The sequence below is a fragment of the Delphinapterus leucas genome, chromosome 14 (genome assembly GCF_059928025.1).
Source record: "Delphinapterus leucas isolate spDelLeu-1000000601 "Yukka" chromosome 14, BTC_Dleu_Yukka2, whole genome shotgun sequence".
Taxonomy (NCBI): Eukaryota; Metazoa; Chordata; class Mammalia; order Artiodactyla; family Monodontidae; genus Delphinapterus; species Delphinapterus leucas.
In genome coordinates, this window is record NC_143142.1 from 25222753 (window position 1) to 25247618 (window position 24866).

A 24866-nucleotide genomic window follows, 5' to 3' on the forward strand; every position below is an offset into this window, starting at 1 on the left:
TCAGGCTTGGGCTTTTCTGGGTCGCTGTGAACAGGACCCTCGCCACCTCCAGGGACTGGCTGTGGCAGGAAGGGCACCTAAGCCCACAGGTCAGGAGACGTCGCCAGGGGGCCTGAGTGGGGTGGGGCAGGGGAGGCTTTGGCCATCTGCCTGCATCTGGGGTGGGATGGCCCAGGTGAGCCATGCGGCCTGGGCGGCCTTGTGACCGCGGAGGTTCTGTAATGGGCATCAGGCCCCAGAAGCACCGCCTGAGCTGCCCCCACACCCCCCACCTGTGGCCCAGACATGTGCTGCTCGGGGTTGGGGAGGGTGCCTTGAGGTTTTCTGGGTTTTTTTAGAAATGTGTCTTCTTGGAGATAATTTTGAGAATGTATAAAATTATAGAGAAAAAAAATCAATAATTATACCACTCACAGGCACCCAACCAATCAAGCCTTTCTTCCTGGGCATCTTGTGTGGAATGACAGTGACTCCACAGAGCACAGCCGGGAACAGCACTGCACCTCGTCACGTTGCACATGACACAGGTCACATGCAGAGGCCGTGGCGTCCCCTCCTGTTCACACTGGCAGACCTGGGCGCCCCTCCCAGGCCTGCGACCCCCTCCCCAGGGTCAGGGTTTCATATGGTAACTGATTCGCTCCCCGGGAGGCCCAGAGCCGCCAGCTGAGTGGAGGTGTGTGTGTCCGAGAGCGGTGGCCCGGCTTCTCCCCACTCAGCAGCTGTGTGGCCAGGGCTACGTGGCCGGGGCCGAAGACGCTGAGCTCCCTCCCTTGGCTGCTGCAGGGAGGTCGTCCAGCCAAGGCCACAGGCTCTGAGACACGGGCCTGTGGGTCCTGCATGTGGCGGCAGGAGTGGGGGACCCCACCCGGGACCCTGGGCAGTGGGGGAAGCTCTGCTGTCTTAGCTGCTGCCCCACAGGGTGGGGTCCCTCCCCAGAACACTCCTGCCTGCTGTGCCAGCTGCCCCAGTAGCAGACCGACTCCTCATCTCCAGAGCCTCTTAGGCGCGGCTGGGCAGACTGCGGAGCGTCCTCTTGGGCTTGGGGAGGCCTGGCTTCCCTCCCACGGCACAGCACTCCTGCGGCCCAGGGTTGGCCAGGTTTTGTCTAAGGTGGTCCCTTAGGGGGGGACAGGGACAGACATCAGGGCTCTGGTGCCTGCAGGCCCCGTGCTGTGTCGGGGTGAGGGGCGGGTTCTCGTCAGGCCCCAGGTTGCTGGGAAAGTGCTGGCCAGAGTGCCAGCCCCAGCAGGCCAGGACTTCGCTGGGCTGCCCTGGTCATTGGTGCAGGAGGCAGCATGGGTGCACAGAGGACAGGGCTCCACGCTCCCTGGGCTCAACCCGCTCCCTTGGCGGGGAGCACTTGGGAGAGCAGGCTGGGTGTGCAGGAAGGGCCAGGAGCTGGGGTCTTGTGGAGAAGGGCAGAGGGTGACTGGACATGGCCTGCAGTCTGTGCCACCCCAGCTGTGCCAGGCCCAGGGCAAGGGCAGGCCCCAGGAGCCCTTGGATGGTGATGTCTGCATTATTGGGGCGGGTGGGGGGTCCAGGGTTCCAAGGAGGGAGACACCACAAGGTCTGGAATCCTAGGTGGCAGAACCAGAAGGGCTGGGTAGGAGTACGGGGTGGACCATTACCAGCACCCATCAGGCAGGAAGCAGGGACACCCAGGTCTGCCACCAACACCTGTGAGGGGCTGGGGCTCTTCCCACCTCTGCGATATGGTCATGGTCACCCCAGGAAGGGTCCCCCTTGGACCGTGCTCCCAGGCTCTCTGTGAAGTGGGGCGGGAGGTACCTGGGGAGGTCTGAGGCGGGGGTCCTGGGAGAGTGGCGAGGGCTGGCTTTCATGTTCTGGCAGCTGCTGCTGTGTGGGTGCCTGGGGCCCTGGCTTAGGGCCATTCTTAGGTTTGTGAGTGACAAGTCTTGCATGCCAGGGGCTGTCCCTGCCACCATTGTCCAGGACAAGGCCCCACTCCCATCTGGGCCTCAGTTTCCATATCCACAGGGATGCACCCAGATCAGCTCAGAGGCACAGGGTTCCCAGCAGGGTTGCCGTGTGACACCAGAAGTCATCGTGGGCTGAAGCATCCTCCCAGGACTGGGCTGGAGGATGGGGTGGTCCTGCAGCTGCCTGGCTACGGGCGGCTGGAGAGCTTCCTCATGTGATTCTGCTTTTTTGGGGCCTTAGTCTGAGTATAAAGTGGAGTCCCGTGAGGTCCCCCCACTTCCTCAATCCCAGAACCCCAGGAAGTGTGTAGTGCCTGCTCCTTTAGAGGAGAAGTTGGTGAGTACCTCAGGGTGGCTTGGTGGCTCCCGGGGACACTGGCCCCGGCACCCACTGGGTGCTTCATCCTGGGTCTGGCCGCCTTTCTCTGGCCCAGCTGGCCCCAGAGCAAACAATCGGGCCAGAGGCCACCCAGGTGCATCCTGGATAGGAACAAAGAGCCCGCGGGAGTAGGTTGGGGGTGGGAGTCTGAGAACGGAATTCTGGAGCGGGAGAGCCCAGCTGGCCCCCTGCCTCGCCTGCCGAGCGGGGGCCTTGAGGGAAGGAAGGGTGGGTGCCCACAGCCTTCACAGCTTGTCTTGAGGCTGGGCAGGGAAACCAAGGGCCTGGAGGTAGTAGATGGGGCCGGCCAGGGCATCCCTGAGCCCATCACCCTCGGTGCTGCCTCAGGCCTGCAGGGCTCCCGGAGCCTGGCACCTGAGGAGGACCCTCAAGGCCAAGGGCAAGGGGCTCGCTGGCTTGTGGGGTGGGGCAGCAGAGGGTCCCCCAGGAGGGCCTGGAGGAGCACATCCGCTCCATGGGGGAGGCAGAGTTCGTGAACAGCCCTCCCATGTGCCTGCTTCCTGTCATGTGCTCTCTGGGCAATGGCTTCACTGGGGACCTGGACAAAGGCACCTGGCAAATGACACAAGACCATTGGAGCAACCCCCACCCCCATCCCCTCCCATCTCTAACAGGGGCTGCTGTAGAGCAAGGCTGGGGACCATGCTGCTTCAAGGCCATGTGGGTTCCAGGGCCTAGGGAGCTGGCTCCAGGGCTGGAGCCAAGCCAGGCCCTGCTGACCACCCTAGGCCTGGGGCACCCACACCGAGGAAGGGCTTCCTACTGGGCCCCACGAGTGAACTCTAAGGGCTTTGGCACCCTGGCCCTGAGGGCCAGCTACAGAAATGAAGCCTTCAGCCCCTGGGCACTGGATGTAGCCAGTGTGGGGGCAGGCCACACCTGGGGAGGTCTCAGCAGGACGGCCATTGGGCCCCAGAATGGAAATGGCAGGGGAGAGCTTCATGGGGACCCATGCTGGGGACTAGGGGACAAGAGTGACCCCAGTATTGGCTGAGTGTTGGTCTCTGCCCTATGAACCCCATAGTCCTCTCTGGGCCCCAGGTGGCTCTCAAGCTCTTCCCTGCATGTCTGTTGAGTGAGGACTTGAGTGAATACGGGCCCAACAGATGCTGGCAGGAGGGTTTTGTCCCAGCTGTAGGAGTTTGTCCCATGTAATGGCCCAGAAGCAAGGGAGGGAAGCCAAGGGCCTGGGGGGAGGGTCCCCCAGTGGGACAGCACCTCCCCAGGTTCCTCATGGTCTGACTGGCACAGCTAAGGAGGAGGCAGGGCAGGAAGGCCATAGTCCCATTTTACAGGTGAGGCAACCAAGGCAACCCCAGCCGAGGTCTTGATTCCCCTCCGTGGAGGTGAGTGCAGGGGAGGATGGCAGAGCCAGCTGGGGTTGGACCACAGCCTGGACTGGGGGGTGGGGGCAAGGCAGCTGACGAGGTTGGAAATCAGGACGGGGAGGTTCCCAATTTGAACATTCTCACGTGCCTCTTCCCATGAGGTCTCAGGTTTTTCTCTCATGTTGGAGTCCCAGCTCCTCCCAGCATGCCCTATTCTGCCTCCCTGTGCCTGGAGACAGGGGCCCACTGGACATCAGGGGAAACGGGGAGCAGGGGATCCAAGCTGGCTGAATGGGGCCGGCAACAAACTGGGGAGGCTGCCAGGCAGTGGAGGCTGGTACCTTGGGCTCTGCTCCTGGGATGGAGGAGCTGGCCAAGTGCCTGTGCAGGCTCCCACTTCCCACCCGCCCTTCCCTCCGGCCTCTGCTCCCACTGGCCTCCACCCTGGGGGCCAGCAACACCCCCTCTCTGCCCCACCCCACCCCACCGTGACCCTGCTGGTCCCAGGAGGTTTGAGAATGCAAGGTTCCTGCAAACCCTTGGCCACCAACACCCTGGCCTCTGAGCAGCTCGTCCTGCTGTGCACAGGACTGGGGTTACTCCACTTCTGTCCAGATTCAAGGGTCTGAAGGTGGACTGGGGCTGGATGGATGTGAGGTCGTTTCCAATTTGGAATCACCACAACATGGATCTGTGGGGTGGGAGGAAGATGAAATCCCAGCGCAAGGGTCTGAGATTCCAGGTTAGTCAGGGATGCAGAAGGTGACTCCTTCTCTCTTTGCTCAGAGCAGTTGGGGAGGGGGAAGGACCTGACCAGGCACCAGAGCTGAGTTGTTCTTGGAGGGATCACTGGAATTGGGGCTGACTTCTTAAAGGCATCTTTGAGCTGAGGTACCAGCCCTCCACCCCCAGCAGCGCAGGACCAGACTTAGGGAGGGAGAGCAAGGCTGTGGACCGGACTGGCAGGCGTGTCCCTGAGGACCCTGGTATGAGGCCGAATTTTCTCCTTCAGGAACTGGGGATCCATGGAAAGATTTGAGGAGAAGCAGGCACAGGACGCTTCCCGGGATGACACAGGGGTACCGACCCGCTCAGCTCCGATGATGAGGGACAGCAGGGCTCCGGGAGGACCCAAGCGGCAGGGGCAGCCTGGGGCTTCTTGGAGGAGGGGAGGGAGTGTGGCTCTGGGACCCAGGGGTGAGAGAATCATCGAAGGGGAGGGGGTGTGGTCCGGAGGGAAGTGGCCTGAACGGACGCGAGAGCTGGGAGGGCGCGCCGGAGCGGGAGGCGGGCATCAGCCGGACTTGTGGGCTGGCCGCCCTGGCGGGGCCACCTGGCCTCGGTTTCCCCACGCGGCGGGGCGGAGCGAGAACCGCGCGGGTCTGGAAGCCGCCCTGCAGGGGGCGCCCGCGGGCGGCGCGGCCGGAGCTGGAGACCCAGCGGCCGCCGAGACGGCGGGAGCCGGCGCGCTAGCAGCAGGTCAGTGGGGTCCCGCGTCCGGGGTCCCCAGGGTCCCGGGCGGGCGGCCGGGCAGCGTGGGGCCGTCGGAGGCTGCTGGACTGGGAGGGCGGGAGGCGCGGGTCCCCTCCTCAGGTGCCCCGCCGCTCCGTCTCTTCCCGCCGACCTGAGAGCGAGTTCGTGGGCCGGGGTCCGAGCCCTGCCCGCGGCGGCGGCGGGAACAGCGGGTGCAGGGGCGGCTCGAGTGCGGCTGTCGCCCTAAGCCCGGTCGGGGGACGGTGCGCAGACCCTCTGGGCCACCCTGAAATGGACCGGAAGGTGCGCAGGGTAAGCGGGGAGGGGAAGGGGCGAGAGAGCGCGGCCCCAGCGGCAGGGGCGGGAACCTCGCCGGTGCGTTCTGGGCCACGGGCCGCCCGGGTACTCTATGAGCCCTCGGGGCGCGCCCTGGCCTGGCTGGGCTCGAGACACAGAGGCCGGCCTGAGCAGGGCGGGCCGGACCCCGCAGACGAGAACTTCCACAGGTGGAGCTGCCGAACGTCCAGGTGTTCCCGGGAGGCTGGGTGAGCAGACGGCGTCCGAGCGCCTGGGGCGCAGCGAGAAAGGGGGAGTCGAACGCCGGCCGAGCGCGGGCGCGTCCAGTGGGCATTGGTGGCGGGAACCGGACTTAGGGGTCCCAGGAGAGGCCGGGGTTGGGGGCGCGCCTCGGACTGTCCTGGCCGTCCGCCGGGCTGCCCTGAGCCGACGTAGGAATTGCGGGAATGGTGGCGGCCCTCGAGGGACTTGGCGCGGGATGCCCAGGGGATCAAGGAGGGGCCGGGGCCGGCGGAGCAGGGATGTCTGCGTTGCGGGCGCGGCCACCGCGCTTTAGACTTCAATTTCCCCGACTGTACAATGGGAGGAAGGCGGAGGCCGAGGGCTCCGCAGGGGAGAAAAGAGAGAAGTCCCCACCCCCTTTTCTCTGGACTGCAGCTGACCCCTGGGGGAGGACTAGGGCGGCCCCTTGTGCCGGTTCTCCCTCCCCATCTCAGGCGGCACCTAGGCCCGCTTCCACCCACAGGCCTGTGCTCCTTTCCCACCTGGAGCTCAGGCTGCCCTCTCCTTGGCCTCTGCTATCCAGCTTCCATAGACTCCCAGCCTCTGCACCCTCAGAAGACAATCCATGTCACCTCTATGCCGCTAGGGCTGCCCCTGCGTGTCCTGGCCCTGGGGCCCATGATGGAGAGTTCTTGGGAGCACAGTGGGCTAGGGAGGCTGTGTGGCATCAGGGGCTGCCTCCTTAGTCCTGCGGGGTCTGGTCCTAGATGCCTTGGATGGGCTGGAAAGGCTCTGCCCTATGGGCCAGGCCCCCTCCCAGGTTCTGGTCCATGGCGGGAGCTCCTCGCTGAGGCTTGTCCACACCTCCTTGCTCTACCCTTGCCCTTTAGGGTTTCCCTGGCTCTCCCAGGTCCTGGTGTCTCTTGGGCCACTGCCCCTCCCTCCCTATCCCCTCATTGCAGACCAGATTCTGGGCTAAGCTGGCTTCTCTGTTCATCGCCTCAGGGAGGCTGAGGGCAGCCCAGACATGGCTGGCAGGAGACAGGCTTTGGGCCAGGTGGGTTTTGGTGGACGTGTGTGTTGCCTTCCTCACACTGGCCTGGGAAGTGCAGGTCTCTGACCACACACTGGTCCTGCCCCCAGGAATCCACAGCCTAAGAGGGCAATGGCTGGCTTCAGAGGCAACCCAACGGACCAGAGACTTCCATGCCCAAACCTGGGTTCTAGTCTTGATTCACTTGCTGAGCAGCCCTGGGCCAGTCATTGCCCCAGCAAACCTGCCTTCTCATCTGTAAAATAAGCATGATGGTGCAAGCAATGCTTAACGAGGGTTGTGGTGGAGAGTAAATGAGAGACAGGCATTGGTTGTGGGGGACAGATTGGGATCTGTGCTTGAGCTTGGGAACCTGGGAGGGAGGCTGTTAGCCTTATGGGGTTGGGGGGGACACCACAAGAGATCGCTGTTGGCCAAGGGACATGTGGACTGGAGTTGGATTGGGAGCAAGCACCTGGCATCACACCCTGCAAAATGTAGGGCCTCTAGGTCTGCTGTGTAGGACCACAGCACCTGGTGGCCCTCAGCAGTGACCTGAAATCCCTCAGCAACTCCTGCTCCCATTTAACCTGCCTGACTCCTGAGCCACCTGACTCTGAGTGAGCTGGAACTGCCACCCCAAGTGTCTTGTGGGGGTCAGTCCTGTCTGCTGAAAGATGTGTATACATGAGAGCTACGGCGAGCACAGCCTGAGGGAAGGCAAGGGCTTGAAGGATGGGCTGAGAAGAAGTTTTGGTGTGTGTGTCAGGGGACCCTGAGGAGATCACTGGTGTCAGGTGCTAAGTTGACAGAAGGATGAGCTCCGGCCCCTAGGGAAGGATCTGGGCCTGGGAAATGTTGGCGGCCACAGAAGGGAGGGTTTGCCCCATGGTCTGGAGGCTGAAGGGAGCAGTGGGAGTGCGGTGCTAAGGGTGGGCCCCTGGAAGTCTGTGCTGGGCCCAGATGGGGGAAGGGAAGTGAGGAATGGCAGGAGTTCAGAGCTGGGATGCAGGGAGCCCTCCCAAGAGACTGCTCACCTCCTGGACAGGGCTGGGAGCTCTGGGTGGTGGGAAGGAGCAGTTTAGTGGCAGAGGTCCCCCAGCCCTTGCCCACAGAATCATGCAAGGGGCCCTTAGAGTGTGGAAGCCATGGGATCCTGACTCCTGATGGGGACTGGAGAAGCTCAGCTGCCCTCACTCTAGCTGGGGGAGCAGAATGGTGGATGGGGGAGATGGGGGAGAGAAGGCAGGAGGCTTCAGCTTTCCAGGACCCCCGCAGGCCTTCTCTGGCATGCCTCTGGGCCTTGCACAGACTGTTGCCTTTGCCTGGAATCTCCTTTCCTCTCTTCCCTGACCCTTCAAATCCAGCATGAATGCCCCCTCCTCTGAGAGCCCTTCCAGACTCCTCTGGCCCACAACCCCTTCCATAGGACAAGCTTGTTTCAGAAGTTGCTGGGCAGGGTCTTTCTGCGGTTCCCACCTCTGTTGCTGCTCGCGTCAGCCCAGCTGTCACCTGGAAGAAAGGCTGCCTTGGTGCGCCATGGAGAGGCAGTCAGTGCCACTCTGGTGCCTCCCTGCTGTCAGGGTAGTGGTTTCTGCCCAGAGGCCCCCAGGGCTGGTATGTGTCTGCCCATCTGTCACAGAGCATTCACCTCTGGCCCCTCAGTGGCCTCTGCAAACCGTAAGCCGGGTACCAGAGGCCACTGAGTGACCAGGGAGCAGTGGCAGGGCCGTGCTGGAGTTGGTCTGGCTGACCCTCTTGCTCTCTCCTTTCAGCCTCCAGGGCTGCATCATCACATCTTCGTCCCAGGGACCCCAGAAGTGGGTCTGCCTGCCTCCCATCCTCAGCATACCCACCCTCTGGGAGCTCCTGAGGCTGTGCACCTGGCACTGCCCCTTCAGCAGGCCAGCCTTCTGTCAGGGTCCCACCCCGGGCCCACTAGGGTCTATGTTCTCAGGGCCATTTAGAAAGCCCCCCCCCATCTTGACCTCTTCAGACATGGTAGTGCCTGTCGTCATGCCAGTAGAAGATTCACTTGAGAGGTGTGGGTGCTGAGCCATGTGGGTGAGGAGGTTGTCTCACTGTGGCCTGCTGTACCAGAGGGGCCACAGTGCAGAGGGGAAGCCTCTTGTTCAGGGTCTCAGGGAGTGTGGGATGGAGCAGGAGTGGGATCCCATCTGGGTTCCTTGCAACACAGGGTGGGCACGTAGCACTTTGCGTGTGGAGTGGCCCCTTGGAGCGGGGAGTCAGGTGAGGCAGCCCATGGGGGTGAGTGGCCATGTCAGGCTGGGAAGAGGCAGGGCCTGTGGCCTCTCTGGCATCTGGCCTGGACACGAGGGGGTGGAAGGGGGATTCTGGGCCCCCAGCAGGGAGAGAGGCCCTGCGGCTCCCGGCATTGCTGACGTGGAGGCTGCTCTGGGGGCGGGACTCAGTGCAGGGAGCAGGCTCTCAGCCCCAGGCCTGCCCACATCCTGCCCCCAGGCTCTGAAAGCAGCAGCTGCACACCCCAGGGGCCGTGGGGGAAGGGACACCACTGGTGCCTGCCAGGGTACCTGGGGCCCAGCCCTCACAAGGTTCCTGAAGTTGGAGCTGCTAGCAACCCTGCAGGGAGGGAGAGAGGGAGGGAAGAGGTGCCATGACACAGAGGATGCTCACCTCCAGGCAACACTGGAGATGGCCCTGCTCTCATTGATGGGTTCGGAGAGGGGCCTGGCCGGTCCCAGGGTCCTGAGGTTTGGGAGTCTTGTGCCCAGGCCTGGGCCACTCTAAAGGCCACTGGAGGGCTTGTGGTTGGGGCAGAGCTGAGCTGCCTGTCCAGCTATTTCTCCCTTGCTTGTTGACCTCTCCACTCTCCCACTGAGTTCCCTTCCCACTGAGGTGCTGCTGCTCAGTCTACCTTCCATTTCTTTCAACTACCTGCTCTGAGGTTTGGGTGAGAATTCCACAGTGCGGTCTTCAGATCCCCAACTGTCTCCTCAAACTGTATGCACATGACAGCACATCAATTGTGTTCTCCTCAATCCTTCTGTTTTTCATTTCCAGGATTTTTATATTATTTCTCGTTCATATTTGCCTGTTCTTGTTTTGGTTCTGCCAATAATTCTCATTCTTGTTTATGGATACTACTCCTTTATCTCTTTGAAGATCCTAAATGTCTTTGAAAATTATTAGATTACTATATTATCTTCATCTCTGGAATGAATTAATCTCTATATTTTGGCTGCTGTTGCTTATCTTTCTTACCCTTAATTTTCCTCCTGTGCTTTGAAATTGTGGTCTGCAGGCTCATCTTAGTGGGAGCTGAAGTCTTGGAAGTGGGGAGTGACCTGCACACCTAGGTAGTAGCCAGCTCTCAGGACAGTCTCCTGGGACAACTCTGCCTTAAGGCCCCCCACTGTGGGCTCAGGGCCTGTTGGGGTCAGGCTCAGCAGCAGGTGGCACAAATCTCCCTGTGCTGTAGCAGCTGGGATGCTGCCTGGCACAGAGTAGGTACTTGGAAACATCTGCCGTGAGAAAGTAGTGGAGGATTCTCAGGCTGGGATTCTGGAGCCCAGGAACAGGCCCAGTGTGGCTGCAACAGGCCCAAGGCACTAGGCTGGCCTTGGTACATTGCCCTTAGCTGCACTCAGGAGCAGGTGTGCAGGGTCCTGCCTGGAAGTTGGCGGACACTTCTATCCACCGGGCTCTGGGGGGTACAGCCACCATGTGGGCATGTGTACAGAAAGCCTTGCTAGTCTGATGTACAAGGAGCCAGGAAATGTGCAGGTTTGATTAAATGGAGTTTTAATTAAAGTGACCAGACTGGTGAGGGTAAGGAGAAAGGCGGGAAGAAGCAGCAGTTTTGAGTCTAACTGCTGGGGAATCCTGTGGGGTTGTCTTTTTGAGGCTTATCATGCACCTTCCCCAGCATGTAACTCTGATCTGTATGGGATGGCTTCTGCCCTCTGCCCTGTCCCCAATAAGGGACAATCACAAGGAAATATTACATTATTAATATTTCATTTCCCCTCTTGGCTAGCAACAGATGACTCAAGGATTAATTAGAGCCAACAGAGAGGAACAGGAAATTGCCAGATCCTGGCCCCGCCCCCAGCCCCCTCCCCCTGGGCCTCCAACCTTCCTGTCACTCTTGCTCTAGGAGGCCTCTGAAGGGAGGAAAGCAGAGAGGGGCCAGGAGGCCCTAGGAAATCTTGCTGCTGCTGCTTTTCATGGGCATTCCCCCAGCTCTGTCCCACGCTTTTATGCTCATGGTAAAGCTGGGAGGGCATTAGCCTCTTTGAGCCTTAGCTTCCTCATCTGTGGAGTGAAGTTCATGGGGCCAGCCAGTGAGAACACAGATGGCCCACAGGCCTCTGCACCCTCATTTCCTGAGCTCCCAAGCAGGCCGTACAAACTATTGTAGAGGGTCTGGAGTGGAGTCCAGGCAGGTGGGCCCTGGGAGAGCACAGGGCTTGGTGGCTCAGTGGTGGCTGGAGCCTGGTTTTCCCCAGCTGTGTACGTTGATTCCCAGTTCCTGTCAGTGACTCATTAGTACCATAGAACAGGCCATCATGGGAGCATTTTACTACAAAACTCTGGCAAAGGCCCCAAGTTAGGGCACCCCCAACCCTGGGCTGATTTGCGGTCTGACAGCTGGGAAGCTCCAACCTCCTCCCAGCTACCTCCGTGCCCTGCTCACCCCGCGGTGCCCTGGGCTCCACTGATGTGCTCTGCTTGGGGCTGGGAGATTCTAGTCTGCCAGATAACCAGGTTGCCTGTGTGGCCAGGCAAGCTTCAACCCGGGATGTGCTGGCAGCTGCTGGAGGGCCTGCAGGAAAGCTGTAGAAGGCTGATGGGGAGCCCAGTGTGCAGGGAGGCAGCCTTCCAGACCCAGCTGGCAGGGGTGTGTCTGGCTCCTTGCAGGGCTGACCTGGGCTGGAGGGTCTGTTGTATCCAGTGAGACTGGGAAGGTACCCAAGGCTTGCTGGACAGTAGGAAGGTGCCTTCAGCTTAGTCAGGAAGGGTGCTGGTACCAGGTGCTATGAGGCCTGAGAGCCCACAGTACAGAAGGTGATGGGGAGGCCCCAAGCATTTAGGAGTCCCGAGTCTGCCAGGAGAACCTCACCAAACAGAGGACTTGGGTTAGGGTCCCCAAACACCCTTCTATGCTGGGCATCCCAGCCCACATGGAGTCAGCCCAACATCCAGGGCAGATGCTAATGATGTGACCCCATCAGTAGGGCTCCAGGCAGTGGGGCCAGACAGCCCACGTTCAGCTCCACAAAAACATGGTACTTATCTGGGTCAGGTGGATCACTGGTGGCCCCACCTTATCTGACCCTGGGAAGAACCCTCTGAATCTGGATGATGGCCTAGGGCCGAGTCAGGTTTCCAGCCTGGGCTGGTTGGACTGGCAGAGGCTGTGTCTCTGTCAATGCAGATTCCCCAGGAGAGGCTGAGGCCAGGGTAAAAAGGATGGCAGGGGGTTGTCAGGAGGACAGGAAGGTGGATGGGTGGCTCACTGGTGGTAGGAGGCAGGGTCCCTGGGGCTTGCTGGGCCTGACTGGACAGTGGTCCGCTGCTGGTGGTGCTGAACCTGGGAGGCCCCCAGATGGAAGGCAGCTCTGGGGCTGTCACTTCACTCCTGCAGAACGAGGGGCTGTCACTTCACTCCTGCAGAATGAGGACGAGACACTGGACACATAGCCTCTGCAGTCAGGGTGCCCCTGGTGAATGCTACTCTGGGCTGCAGGCCGGGAGCACCAAGGGACACTGTGTGGCCAGAGTTGGCACCAGGAGACTTGGTCTGCCCTACCTCCGCCAGTGACATGCTTTTTAAGTAGCTGGCTGGCAAATGCCCTGTGCACAGCAGGGGCTCGGTGAGACTTGTCCATGGCCCCTTGGAGGCAGGCTCCTGCCAGGCCTGGGAGAAGCCGTGGGCTGCAGGAACCCCTTGGGTTCTCAGGAGCTCGGCCTCCTCTTCTCTGTCCGGCTTCCTGGGGCTGGGCACTCCCCTCCAAGCCTCCCAGTGGGCATGGGGGACGCCTCTCTGTTGTACCTCTCCGTGCCCACCCAGCTCCTGCCACCTGACGTAGATTGGAGTTAGAAGGAAACTTGGGGTCATCTATTACAGCTCTAAATCACCTCCTGGACAGGGTGGGGGGAGCCTGGCCCTTGAAATACAGGCAGGGACAATAAGCAAACTTCTCCCAAGGTTGCCAGTCCTCTTGATCCCTCGTATCCTGGAAGAGAGAGGGGGGATGCAACCCCGAGCCCACATGTGAGCCTGAAAGGCAGCTTCAGGATTTTTGTTCCCAGGCAGGCGGCAGCCACTCTCCATGTGCACCTGGACCATGAAAGCCCAGGACTGCAGGAGGGGGTGGATTTGGCATGGAGGACACTGCTGGGCAGCACAAGTGAGTGTGACAAGGGGGAGGTAGAGGTGATGGGGAGAGGCCCCTGGACTGGCAGGGGCGATGGAGACTGTTTCACAAGCTCAAGGGGGATCCCTGGGGGTTTGGGCTAGAGAGACTAAGACTTCTGCTTCTACTGGGTGTCACTAGTTCTTTACATTTCTATGACATTTTGACTGGGGGAGCCCTTTCAAATGTGTTCACTCCCTTCTCATAGAATCATGGGTGAGAGCTGAAATGGCCCCCAGAGGCTACTGGGGTCCAACCTCCCCACTGTATCAGTGGGGAAACTGAGGCCCAGAAAGGAGAAACATTGTTGCCCGCAGTCCCCAGGCAAGCCTGGCTGAGTGCACCAGCCAGGCAGAGAAGCAGGCTGGGGAGCAGGTGTGGGAGGAGGGAGTGAGGGGGGAGGCGAGGCAGCCGCCCCTCCTAGATGTGCAGTCAGCTGGCGGGGGCTGCTGAGGGGCGGGCTCCCTTTGTGCCTGCTCCAACACCCTGTGCAGCACCACCAGTGAGGGCAAGAGGGCTTACCTGCCAGCAGTGGGAGACAGGACCAGAGGGCCACCAGATCCTCCCAGATCAGAGCTCTGGGGTCTCTGGGCCTGTTCCTTATTCGGGCAGCAAAGGTAGGTGCTGGTAGTCCCCGGGGAGCGCTCTCAGGGGGATGGAGCAGACTGAAGCTGGCTGAGAGAGAAGGTGGGTGGCCCTGGGAGATCCAGGGGTTAAGGAGGCCTTTCCAGGAGGGAGGGTCGTAGGGTAGTGGTGAGCTCAGGGATCCAGGAAACTGGCAGAGCTGCCACAGAAGGCTTGAGAAGCTGAGCCTGGGGGCCAACACAAGTGACTCAACTCTGAAAGTTCTCAGCTCCTCTGGAAGAAAAACAGACTGGGGTTGATCCCTGGCCCTCTGTTTCAGGTGGGAGAGGCAGGGCACAGTAGGTCGTCCTCAGGCTGATGCCCGGCCTGTGGGGAGGGTGTTGGGGATCCGGGGCTGAGGGCTGCCCCTGGGAATCTTCAGCTGTGCCCCTGCCAGTGGTCCACCTCCTCACGCGGCTTCTCCCTTGGCAGGTACCACAGGAACTCTGGAGCTAAGCTGAGCCAAGATGCCGCCAGAGCCCCTGGAGAGGGCCTGGTTTCTGAAGACTTGGAGTTGGCTGTGAAAAGCCCTTGGGGGGCCCCCCCAACGGCAGGGACGCTCCTGGCTCCTGTGAAGGGGCTCAGGGCCTGGGCAGGCCAGCTGTGCTGCAGCTATGGACCGTGAGCTGGCCTGGCCTGCGTCCTTGCTGACCCTGCCCATCTGCAGCTGTGCCCAACATGGGCTCCTCGGTGTACATCACGGTGGAGCTGGCCATTGCCGTGCTGGCCATCCTGGGCAACGTGCTGGTGTGCTGGGCTGTGTGGCTGAACAGCAATCTGCAGAACGTCACCAACTACTTTGTGGTATCCCTGGCGGCAGCCGACATCGCCGTGGGGGTCCTTGCCATCCCTTTTGCCATAACCATCAGCACGGGGTTCTGTGCCGCCTGCCACAGCTGCCTCTTCTTCGCCTGCTTCGTGCTAGTCCTCACGCAGAGTTCCATCTTCAGCCTCCTGGCCATCGCCATTGACCGCTACATCGCCATCCGCATCCCACTCCGGTGAGCCACATTCTCTTCCCTGGTACACCTCATGCTGGGGGCCACATCTGTGAAAACGCTCCCTGTGTCAGGGTCTGGTCTGTGCCAGGATCAGGGTGAACCAGGGGTCAGGGTGAACTTGGGGTCAGGACTTGGTCTGGGGTCAGTGTGTTGAGCTGAGGACAGGGCCATGGGGCTCAGTCTGGGGCTGCCCAGAGCTTGGCACATGGCCAGCACTTGTGCCACACCAGCTGATCCCTGTGGGCACAGGGCAGGCTGGTCCTTCCCAGGCTCCCCTGGGCTACATGGGTGAGGCTGCCGTGTTTTGGCTGTTGGCAGATGTGTGCAGCCCAGGCCTGGGTGGGTGCATCTGGGCCGTTCTTCACACAGCATGACAGTGGGGCAGGGTGGGCACCACGGGAAACCACAGGACTTGAGAGCTAGAAGCCCGCCCACCTACCCGCCTGCCTTCCTCCAGCTCCTCCAGGCCGCCCTGCAGCTTGCACATTAGGAAAATGACCCAGAGAGGGGAAGTGACTTGGTCAAATGCCTTCGTGAGTCACTTGGACCTCTATGCAAATTCTGTGCTGCTCAGTCACCAAGTGTTCATGGGGGACGGGAGCTGGCTGGTGGATGGGGGTTTTTATGGTGAAACTTTTGTGGAATGACTTCAGCCATGTATTGTGTAAACAAAGACTTTCCCTGAGGCTGAGTTCACTTAAAGACAGCCTCCACCTACCACCACCAACCCATGGACAGGGCTAGGAAGTGTGTCCCTCCCCACCTGGGGGCCGGCCTGGGGGCCTTCTGCCCCACCTCCTCGCCCCTCCACCCTGGAGCTGGGTTCCACAGCCTAGATGGCTGCAGGCCCTGAGGAAGGTCTCAGAGGATGGTGTGGCCCCATCCAGTGGCGAATTCTCTGAACCAGAGTAGTCCCACCAGCCCCACGCTGGGCTGGGGGTGCCCCAGCCAGAACAGGGAACAGGCTCAATGAGCAAATGGAAATATAGAGTGTCAAACCCAGGGGCACCCTTAGAGGTCATTTCCTCTCATCTTATGGATGGAAAAATGAGGCTCGGAGAAGGGAGTCAGCCCCCAGGGCTATGCAATGAGTCGGTAGCACAGTCAGGACTGGGCCTGGGAAGAAACATGACTGCCACCCTCGGTGACTTCAGTCTTTTGGGAGCTGGTCATAGGGTGGCCCCTGTCTCCCAGAACCTGGGCCACCTGGGCTCTAAGGGAAAAGCAGACAGACACCCTCATCATGCTGCTTAAGAAGGAAGGAGCCTGGGCCCCGTGTGGCCCTCCCAGAATACTTTGTCTCGGGACAGCCTAGGACCCTTGTCAAAAGAAAAGGGGACTCTGGCTGGTCCTAATAGAGGACCAGCCTAAACGGGCAGAGCCAGAGTCCAGGCTCGACCAGGACACAGAGGCCTTAGGGCTCCCAGGCTGATTGATTGTTGTCCACTTCGGGGCCAGGCCAGTGTGGGCTGGGCCGGGCCGGCCCTGGCGGAATGTTCAGTGGGGAGCAGAGGTGTCGTTCTCAATTTCTTCCCTGATTCAAGGAGCAGTGGATTCGAGGGAGAGATCAGAGCTGCTGGTCTCAATCTAAAGGGCCTTCCTTGGCTTCTTTTTCTTGTCTCTGTTTTTCAAGAGTCAAAAGTCCCATCCTCCCTGATGCAAGAGGATGGGACATGCTGTGTGACTGTGGAAAGTCAGCTGCCTCTCTCTGGGCCCATTTTTCATCTATAAAAGGGGCCAGGTCTCTATCCCTCTGAGCTCACAAAGGTGTTCTGAGGGCCCAGTGAGTGGACTGGAGTGATGGGTCCCTGAGGAAGGATGGCAGGGTGGGTGGATGGAGATTCAGGTCTTTCTGAAGCTGCTGGAGGTTCAGAGCCATGGACCTGGCCCCCCCTCCCAACCCCATCTGCCTGCCCAACTCCCACAGTCTTCCAGAGCAGGACCTAGTTCCACCCAGACCTTGGCCATTTGAGCTCCACTTGATAGGGCTTAGAAGGGTCAGCCTGGCTGTCTTGGGTCAGGGAGCCAATGGGATGACGGTGGTGATGATGCTCAAGCCCCCTTGGGGCAGAGAGCTCCACGTTTGCCAGAGGATGTTGGCTCAGCGTCTCCTTTGATCTTCTCGGCCGGCATTGTGGCCGGGCGGATGTTATGACCCTCCTGTTACTCGTGGGGAGGCCAGAGCCAGAGAAGGAAAAGTGTCTCCGGATGGGGGACTCCAGGGCCCTTCACCCTGCTCCAGGTCCCCTTGGGTCCCTCCACTTTCCTCTTCCTCAAGGGTACTGGGCTGGCGAGGGCTGGGAGAACGAGGTGTGTAAAGTTGTCCGTGTGGGGCTCCTGAGAGCAAGCTGGGCATGAGTGGGGACTAGATGGAGGCAGATGGTAACCCGGGGCAGCTCTGGGACTGCTGCCTGGCTCAGGGTGCCCATTCCTGTCCCCCCTTCCTCTGTCCCCTTCCAGCTGGAATCCAGTCTCTCCTGTGTGCTGTTTCCTGATCCACTCAGTAAGTCCATTTGGCTAACCTGAAGTCCAGCCTCTGACCGATGCTCTGGATGCCTAGCTCCAGGCCTGCACCGTTCACCATTAATTTCTTTTTCTTTTTTTTAAAAAGAATTCAGTTTCAGAAAAATCTTATGTGCTCCTTCCCAAGTACACGGACCCTACTGGGCTAGGGCAGGGCCTGGACAGAGGCAGGGATGGGAGCTCTCCATGTCCCCAGAGGACAGAATTCCCAGGGTGACAAAGGCTTTCTTTTCCCAGGGGAATTCCACACCCCTTGTCTCCCATCTCTCACTTTAGCCCCTTCTGACTGCTCTCTCCCTTCGGGAAACAGGCCTTCTTATGGGGCAGCAGAGTCCTCTGTGGTGAACTGCCCCAGGGAACAAAACCTGAGTACCCTGGCTTCTAAGGGGGCAGGATTGGGAGAGAGGACTCCCTGCAGGAGGTGACGCCATGGGTTGCTGGGGATGCATTGGAATGGGCATTGGCGTGTGTGGGGGAAGGGGTAACACAAGGGGGCCAAGCCTGGACAAAGGCCACAGGGAAGGAATAAGCATGTGGGCTCTGGGCCAGGGAGAGGTGACAGAGAGGAGAACAAGCCTACAGGGAGGCTGTGAGGCTGGCTCAGGCCTTCCCATGCTTGGGAGGGAGTTTGGGTTTTAGCTGTAGGTCAGTGGCTCCTTTGGACAACTTAGGAAAGCTCCGCCTTCTCCTGACTGAAGGGCAAATGCACGGGAAGCCCTGACCTGAATTGTGGGGGGTACTATTGGCTCATAGGGTAAGCCCCCAATGTAAGTAATGGGGAGCCCCCAGGAAGGGGCAGCCTGTGAGCTGGAGGACACAGGGATGCAGAAACACCTCTAAACGCGGGGGCTGTGGTTCTGGCACCGGCTTCCTATGACACTTCTGGGCTCCCCAGAACAGCAGAGCATGACCCTGGATGGCCTTGGCACCCCCTCCACCAGGCAGGCAGTCTATGTCTGAGGCCCAGGAGGGCAAGATGTGACTGCCTTAGTCACAGACACAGCTCAGGGGATGGGAGATGCTGCTGGGCCAGGCTGTGGCTTGGCCATGGTTCCATCTGGGCCCTAATGTTGATCCAGTCCCCTGGGAGCCTGGGTCCAGGGCTCTCAGCCTAAGAGGCTTTCTTTCGAATAACAAAATTAATCTGTTTGGTATCTTTTTAAAATAAATAATACCTGCATGTATTACAACATCAAAAAAGAACAAAAGCATATATGGTAAAGAATTGTCCCCCTTGCCCCACCTCAGCTCCCTTCCTGGAAGGCAGTGTTGGGAATCCTTCCAGACATCCTTTGCATACAGAGACAAGTGCTATCAATGTGTTTCTGTGTCTGTCTTCAGGACAGGAGGAGCTTTCTTTTCAGAATGCAGTGGCAGACTTCCTCTCCTAGGTTTCCTCATCTAAATGTAGACAAGTGGACAAAACAGGAATTTTCAAACCGTGTCCCCAGAAGCCTTCAGGCTGGGCCCTGGCTTCCCCCGCAGTTCATTCATTCAGTGAATATTATTAAGCCTCCTCTCTTCCTCGGCAGCTCCAATTCTGTGATTGCCTGGGAATGCAGGTGAGAAGGGTTGCTGCTGGAGAACAATTTGAAAATCCCCAAAGCAGGTGGCCTCCAGGATCTTCTACACCATCCCTATTACTGCTTGCTTCTGCCTGACTGCCTCAAATGACAGGAGCTTCACCACTGCCTGAGGCAGTCCATTTCTCCTGTGAATAGCTCATTTACCCTGAGCCACAATCCATCTCCCTACAATTTTCACCCAACAATTCTACAATCTGCCCTCATTGGACAGTGCTCACAAGCCCCAGATTCTTAGTCCCATTTTACAGATAGGGAAACTGAGGCTCAGAGAGGCAGTGACAACATGGCTAAACAAGAATGCACCATCGCTAGAACCCAGAGGGAATATGCTTTTCTTCAGAAAAATATCAACATTAAAATAGCCTCCTGGGACTTCCCTGGTGCCCAGCGGTTAAGACTCCGAGCTCACAATGCAGGGGGCCCAGGTTCGATCCCTGGTCAGGGAACTAGATCCCACATGCCACAACTAAGAGCCCGCGTGCCACGATGAAGATGCCACATGCCGCAACTAAGACCCAGTGCAGCAAATACATAAATAAATATTTAAAAAATTAAAATAGCCTCTTATTCAATCAGATCATATAAATTACTATTTGTAGAGTACTAAAAACAGTGCCTGGCACAGAGCACGTGCTATATAAGTAATAAATGGAAAAAAAAAAACCCTGTGACCTCACGTTTGAAGCTCCAGAACAGGAAATAGGGCAGTATAGGCTCTCTGTGGCTTGACAGAAATGGGCAAGTCCATGACCCTCTTCCTGCTGCAGGCACCCAAGCCCCCAGTGAATGGGGCTGCAGAGCTCGGGAGAACGGTCCTGCTAGGTTACTGTTTGGGTTCAGAAATGAGGAAGTTACCTTGGCCCGAGTTGCCTCTGGATTGCTGGAATGTCCAGGCAAGTCCATTCCTCTCCTTGGGCCTCAGTTTCTCTACCTATAAAACGAGAGGGTTGGAATAGACTAGAGGTCAGAGGCCACTGTGTTTCTTTTTCCCCTTAATTTGAATCAGTTGACAAAATTTAAACCATGGGAGGTTTTACCCAGAAAAACCAGCTCCCAGACCCTCCTGAGATCTGGCAGCATGGGCAAGTTTGCATGGTGGGGGTGGGGGAGGGGTGGCTGAGTGGTATCAGCTGCCTCCTGCACACAGGGTAAATACCCACCAGCCTGCCTGCCTCACACGTTTGTAACCTCTAGGCCCCTGTGTTTGCTACCCCATGGACTAGTTTCTATGGATACTTCCAGCTCCAGAATTAAGCATGTTTTTCCTTGACACCTACTATGTCCTGTCTCAGTGATGGTAATGCAGCGATGGATATAGGGACCCAAGGGGCCCCCAGCCTTGGGAGCCCAGATTGGGTAGGGATTAGTTGAGCTTGGGTAGTAAACTTCTCTGAGATCTATCTAACCTGAACTTAGAAAGGATGGGTAGGGTTTACTAGGTACAGAGGAAGGCAGTCTGGTGTTGCCGGAATCAAAACCGTTAAATGCAAAGTCATCCCTCAGAGATAACTGAGGTCACCTTCCTCAGTCAGGGAGATGATTTTTTGATTGCCCTTTCTTTTAATAAAATCGATACCACCCTTTTTTGTTGGCCTGAGGTCAGCTTCTGAGCCAGCAGATCAGGCCACTCCCCGAGTCTGGAACTGAGTCTGGTGCTCTAGAGTACTGAGTGATTTGGGGCAGACTACTTCTCCTCTCTGGACCTTAGAATCTCATGCAACTCTTTCCTCTTGAATGTTAAGGCTTATATAAATGTTAAGACATACTGATCTCATCTCTCTCCAGAGGGCTGTGGGTGAATTTGGAAGGGAGAGGGGGTATCTCATTTGGCCTGGGACCTCCACCCCTCCTTTTCCCACCTGTACCACCTCTCCTTAGGGGCTTCTGGAGACCCTAAGTCAAGTGGGGAAGGAAGAGCATAAGCACAAGAGATGTGAACCACCTACAGGTTTGATCTGGCTGGTTTGGTTCCCAGCCAGCAAGTACCCTCCTGACCCGTTCCCACTCTAAATAAAGGGACACCCACTGTAGCATCGACTGAGATCAACATGGAGGTTATAACTTCTCCCCTCCTCACCCCCCCAGAATCACTTATTAATTCCTTCAAACCAAACTAATTAAGTCCCAGGACTACTCGTAATACTATTCAAAAATCATCTGGACGTCCGTGCAGTGGTCTCCCTTTCCAGGGTGCCTGCTCTCCTGTTACCTCCTGTGAGAAAAGGCCAGGCTTGGCCCTCCTCTGAACAGAAGAGGATACTGAGGCTAGGAGGCAGGAAGTGACTGGTCCAAGACCTCACAGCCAGTGGATGAGGTACAGGTTGCTGCTCTGGGTTTCTGACTCTTGGCCCTTCCTAGCCCTGGTTTCCCAGGCCTCTGACGCTGGTCTCCTCTCCCCAGGTACAATGGCTTGGTGACAGGCACGAGGGCCAAGGGCATCATTGCAGTCTGCTGGGTGCTATCGTTTGCCATCGGCCTGACTCCCATGCTAGGCTGGAACAACTGCAGTCAGCAGGAGGGCAGAAACCACTCGCAGGGCTGCAGGGTGGGCCAGGTGGCCTGTCTCTTTGAGGACGTGGTCCCCATGAACTACATGGTGTACTACAACTTCTTTGCTTGTGTCCTGGTGCCCCTGCTGCTCATGCTGGGTGTCTACTTGCGGATCTTCCTGGCAGCCCGGCGGCAGTTGAAGCAGATGGAGAGCCAGCCTCTGCCGGGGGAGCGAGCCCGGTCCACGCTGCAGAAGGAGGTCCACGCTGCCAAGTCGCTGGCCATCATTGTGGGGCTCTTCGCCCTCTGCTGGCTGCCCCTGCACATCATCAACTGCTTCACCTTCTTCTGTCCCAAGTGCAGCCACGCCCCACCCTGGCTCATGTACCTGACCATCATCCTCTCCCACACCAATTCCGTGGTGAATCCCTTCATCTATGCCTACCGCATCCGCGAGTTCCGCCAGACCTTCCGCAAGATCATTCGCAGCCACATCCTGAGGCAGCGGGAGCCCTTCAAAGCAGGTGGCACCAGTGCCCGGGCCCTGGCAGCTCACAGTAGCGACGCGGAGCAGATCAGCCTCCGCCTCAATGGCCACCCTCCCGGGGTGTGGGCCAACGGCAGTGCCCCCCAGCCTGAGCGGCGACCCAATGGCTACACCCTGGGGCTGTTGAGTGGAGGGAGTGCCCGTGAGTCCCACCGGGACGTGGGCCTCCCAGACGTGGAGCTCCTCAGACAGGAGCTCAAGGGAGAGCGCCCAGAGTCCCTGGGCCTCGAGGGTCCCCAAGCCCAGGATGGAGCAGGAGTGTCCTGATGAACCACTGAGTCTGCCCCTTCCTAAGGGAAGGAAATCTTTCTCTTCCTGGTTGGTGGAACCAGTCACGTTGAGAGAAGAGTGCATGTGCCGGAGACCCTTCTCATGGCCGGTTTCCACTTTGGACTGAGGAGGGAGCCCCGGCTGGAGCAGCATGAGGCCCAGAAGGAAGGGTTTGGAGTCCGAGGAAGTGGACGTTTCATGCTGGGAGGCCCTGCAACAGGCCAGAGCCCCAGCACGAGAGCATCTTGGCTGGCCAGGGCTGGTCCCCAACTCCAGAAGCACCTAGAAGTGCCACCTTGTCTCCGCAGAGCAGCTGTGGCAGAGCAGGTTGGCTGGCCTGAGGCTGGGGAGTGGTTCCAAAAGGCCCCCCTGCCACACACACACCACCCTCCCCAGACTTTCCAAGGATTCAGGAGCTATTGTGCTCAGAGGTGGCGTTTGACTATTTTTTCCAGGAGAAAATGTAAGTGTGAGGAAACCCTTTTAATCTTCCCTCCCTGGTTGCTGGCTCTGTTTCAGCCCTGCTGCTAACCTGGCACCAGGAGTTGGCCCAGGGAGACCCAGGCAGCCCTCTCCCGCTGCCATGAGCTGCCATGCACGTCTCCTTCGAGGACAGCGAGTTGTAATGGAGCCGTGCCAGAGCGTGGGCGCAGGGGAGGATGTCGGGGCTGGCCAGGATGGGTTAGCCTGGGGAGCTCAGAGCTGCCCAGGTAGAGGCCCTATCTAACTGCCTTTCCTTCTGAAGGGAATGTTTTTTTTTTTCTGAGATACAATAAAAATGAGCCATGTTGTGTTTTAAGCTTGTCCAATGAGAATGGTGTCTGAGTTCCTTTCCCTACTCCACAACCAGGCCTGGCACACACATATGGGTATGTGTTGCAGGTGTGAGAGAGTGTGCACATATGTGCAGACAGCCTGCCTGCCTGGGGCTGTGATGGGGCTCCCAGGCTCCCAGGCTCCCATCTTCCTAGGGAAGAGGCTGCCTGGATGCACCAAAATGCAAATGCCCATGTGCAGCCCCAAACCTGCATTCCTGTGAGAAGAGGATGTGAAAGGAGGGGGCCCTTTCTCTAGCTGCTCTCCCTCCAGAAGCCACAGACCCATCCAGCCCTAGGCATTCCCTCAGTGTGGGGACCAGGCTCCTCCCTCCCTCATTACCTTCCTAATGTCCTTTGTAGGTCTCCTTCTATGTTACCTTCTCAGAGCTGTTTCCTTCACTCCCCACTGCCCTGCTCCACCCCTCAGCTGAGAGGGGATCTAGAAATGATGAGGGGGTGGGGTGGGGGGCTAAACTGCCTTCCCCTGGAGTCATCCCTCCTCCTACTCAAACAAAGAAACGTACAAGGAACGGGTGTTTCCTGCTCTAACGCTGTCTCTGGGGCCCCCTGCCTAAGGAGGGGGTGCCACCCTTCTGTGCTGGAGAAGTCTGAGGCCCAGGGGAAGTGAGCAGCGTGCCCCAGCCGGAGGGCCAGTCTTGGTCTGAAGTCTCGCAGGCACACTCAGGGCGAAGACGGGCAGGAATGTTAGAACTTCACAGGTAATCCTCACGCAGCCCTGGGAGCCCCATTTTACAGATGACTAAACAACAGAGAGACTAAACCACCTCTCCTGAACAGAGAGGTTAAGTACTTGCCCCAGTCACACAGCTAGTAAATGGCAGAAGTGAACTTAAAACCCAAGGTTTATCTGACCAAAAAATCCATGATTTTTTTTCCCATTAACTTAACGATGAACTATTTCAACCAAACCGAAAAATACGAAATAATACCATGTTCCCACTACTCTGCTCAAGAAACGAAACATGACAACCAACCCCTCCCCATATTATCACCCTGCTTCGTGCACCTGGAAACAACCACTTTCCTGGGTTTCATTTTGTTCCACTGCACATCTTAATACTTCTACTAGACAGATGTATATGTAAGTATCCCTAAACCAACACAGGTTTATTTTAGCAATATTTCACTGTCGTTATCTATCAGAGGTCCTCTGGACTGGCTGCACAGAAGAGACCTAGGACGCTCTAAAGAGCGCCGACGCCTGAGCCCTTACCCCAGAGATGCTGGGTCGACCCAGGCAGCAGCAATTCCCCAGGGGTTCTCATGGACAGTCAGGGTCAGAACCACTGACACAACCGCACAGCCCACCCCATCCACGCCAGCTCCCTCCACTCTCCTACACACTTTGGCCTGCGCTTGCTGCAGGCTGAGGGCAGAACAGTGGCCTGTTTTGTGCCTGAGGCAGCCAAGAGCACAGATGCTGTCAGTCCTCATGACCAATTGGTGGGAAGAGGCCACTAAGAGAACCACAAAGGTAGGTAAAGAAGAAATATCGTCTCTCCATCCTTTTTGAGGCCTCTTGGGAACAGAGCTTTGGGTGCTGGGCTACATGGTGCAGGCTTTGGGTTGGGGAATAACAGGGACAGGGTCTTAGGAAACACTTTGGATACAACTGAGCCCTAGACCCTCGCAGGACCAGCCCGTAGGCCAGCTCTGGAGCCCAGGCCCACGTGATCATGCTTCCTCGGGTCCCCAGGGGGCCCAGTGTCCCATCACCACACACACCCTGTACAAGCTCCCACTGTGAGCCAGGCTCATGGGTAAGCGCACATACACAGACACGAACAGATGCATGTGTCATTCCCTGACTATGAGAGAATACACGTGTATGCACGCAAACATACAGAGCCCACCTCAACAGCAGCAGCAGCAGTGAGACATAAGGC

At 58.4% G+C, this 24866-nt stretch overlaps 1 protein-coding gene across 3 annotated transcripts; it reads left to right on the top strand.

Moving 5' to 3' along the window:
• The first annotated feature begins 5541 nt into the window (after positions 1-5541).
• Positions 5542-23094, top strand: ADORA2A (adenosine A2a receptor). Of its 3 annotated transcripts, none has more exons than XM_022551433.3 (3): positions 5542-5692; positions 14157-14725; positions 21235-23091. In XM_022551433.3, the coding sequence occupies exons 2-3, from the start codon at positions 14403-14405 to the stop codon at positions 22136-22138; spliced, it is 1227 nt and encodes a 408-aa protein (XP_022407141.1). In that variant the 5' UTR covers positions 5542-5692; positions 14157-14402; the 3' UTR covers positions 22139-23091. The 3 variants fall into 3 exon arrangements, with proteins under 3 accessions (XP_022407141.1, XP_022407138.1, XP_022407143.1); XM_022551430.3 differs by lacking the exon at positions 5542-5692 and adding an exon at positions 12152-13094; XM_022551435.3 differs by lacking the exon at positions 5542-5692 and having other exon boundaries at positions 14385-14725; positions 21235-23094.
• The last annotated feature ends 1772 nt before the right edge of the window (positions 23095-24866 follow it).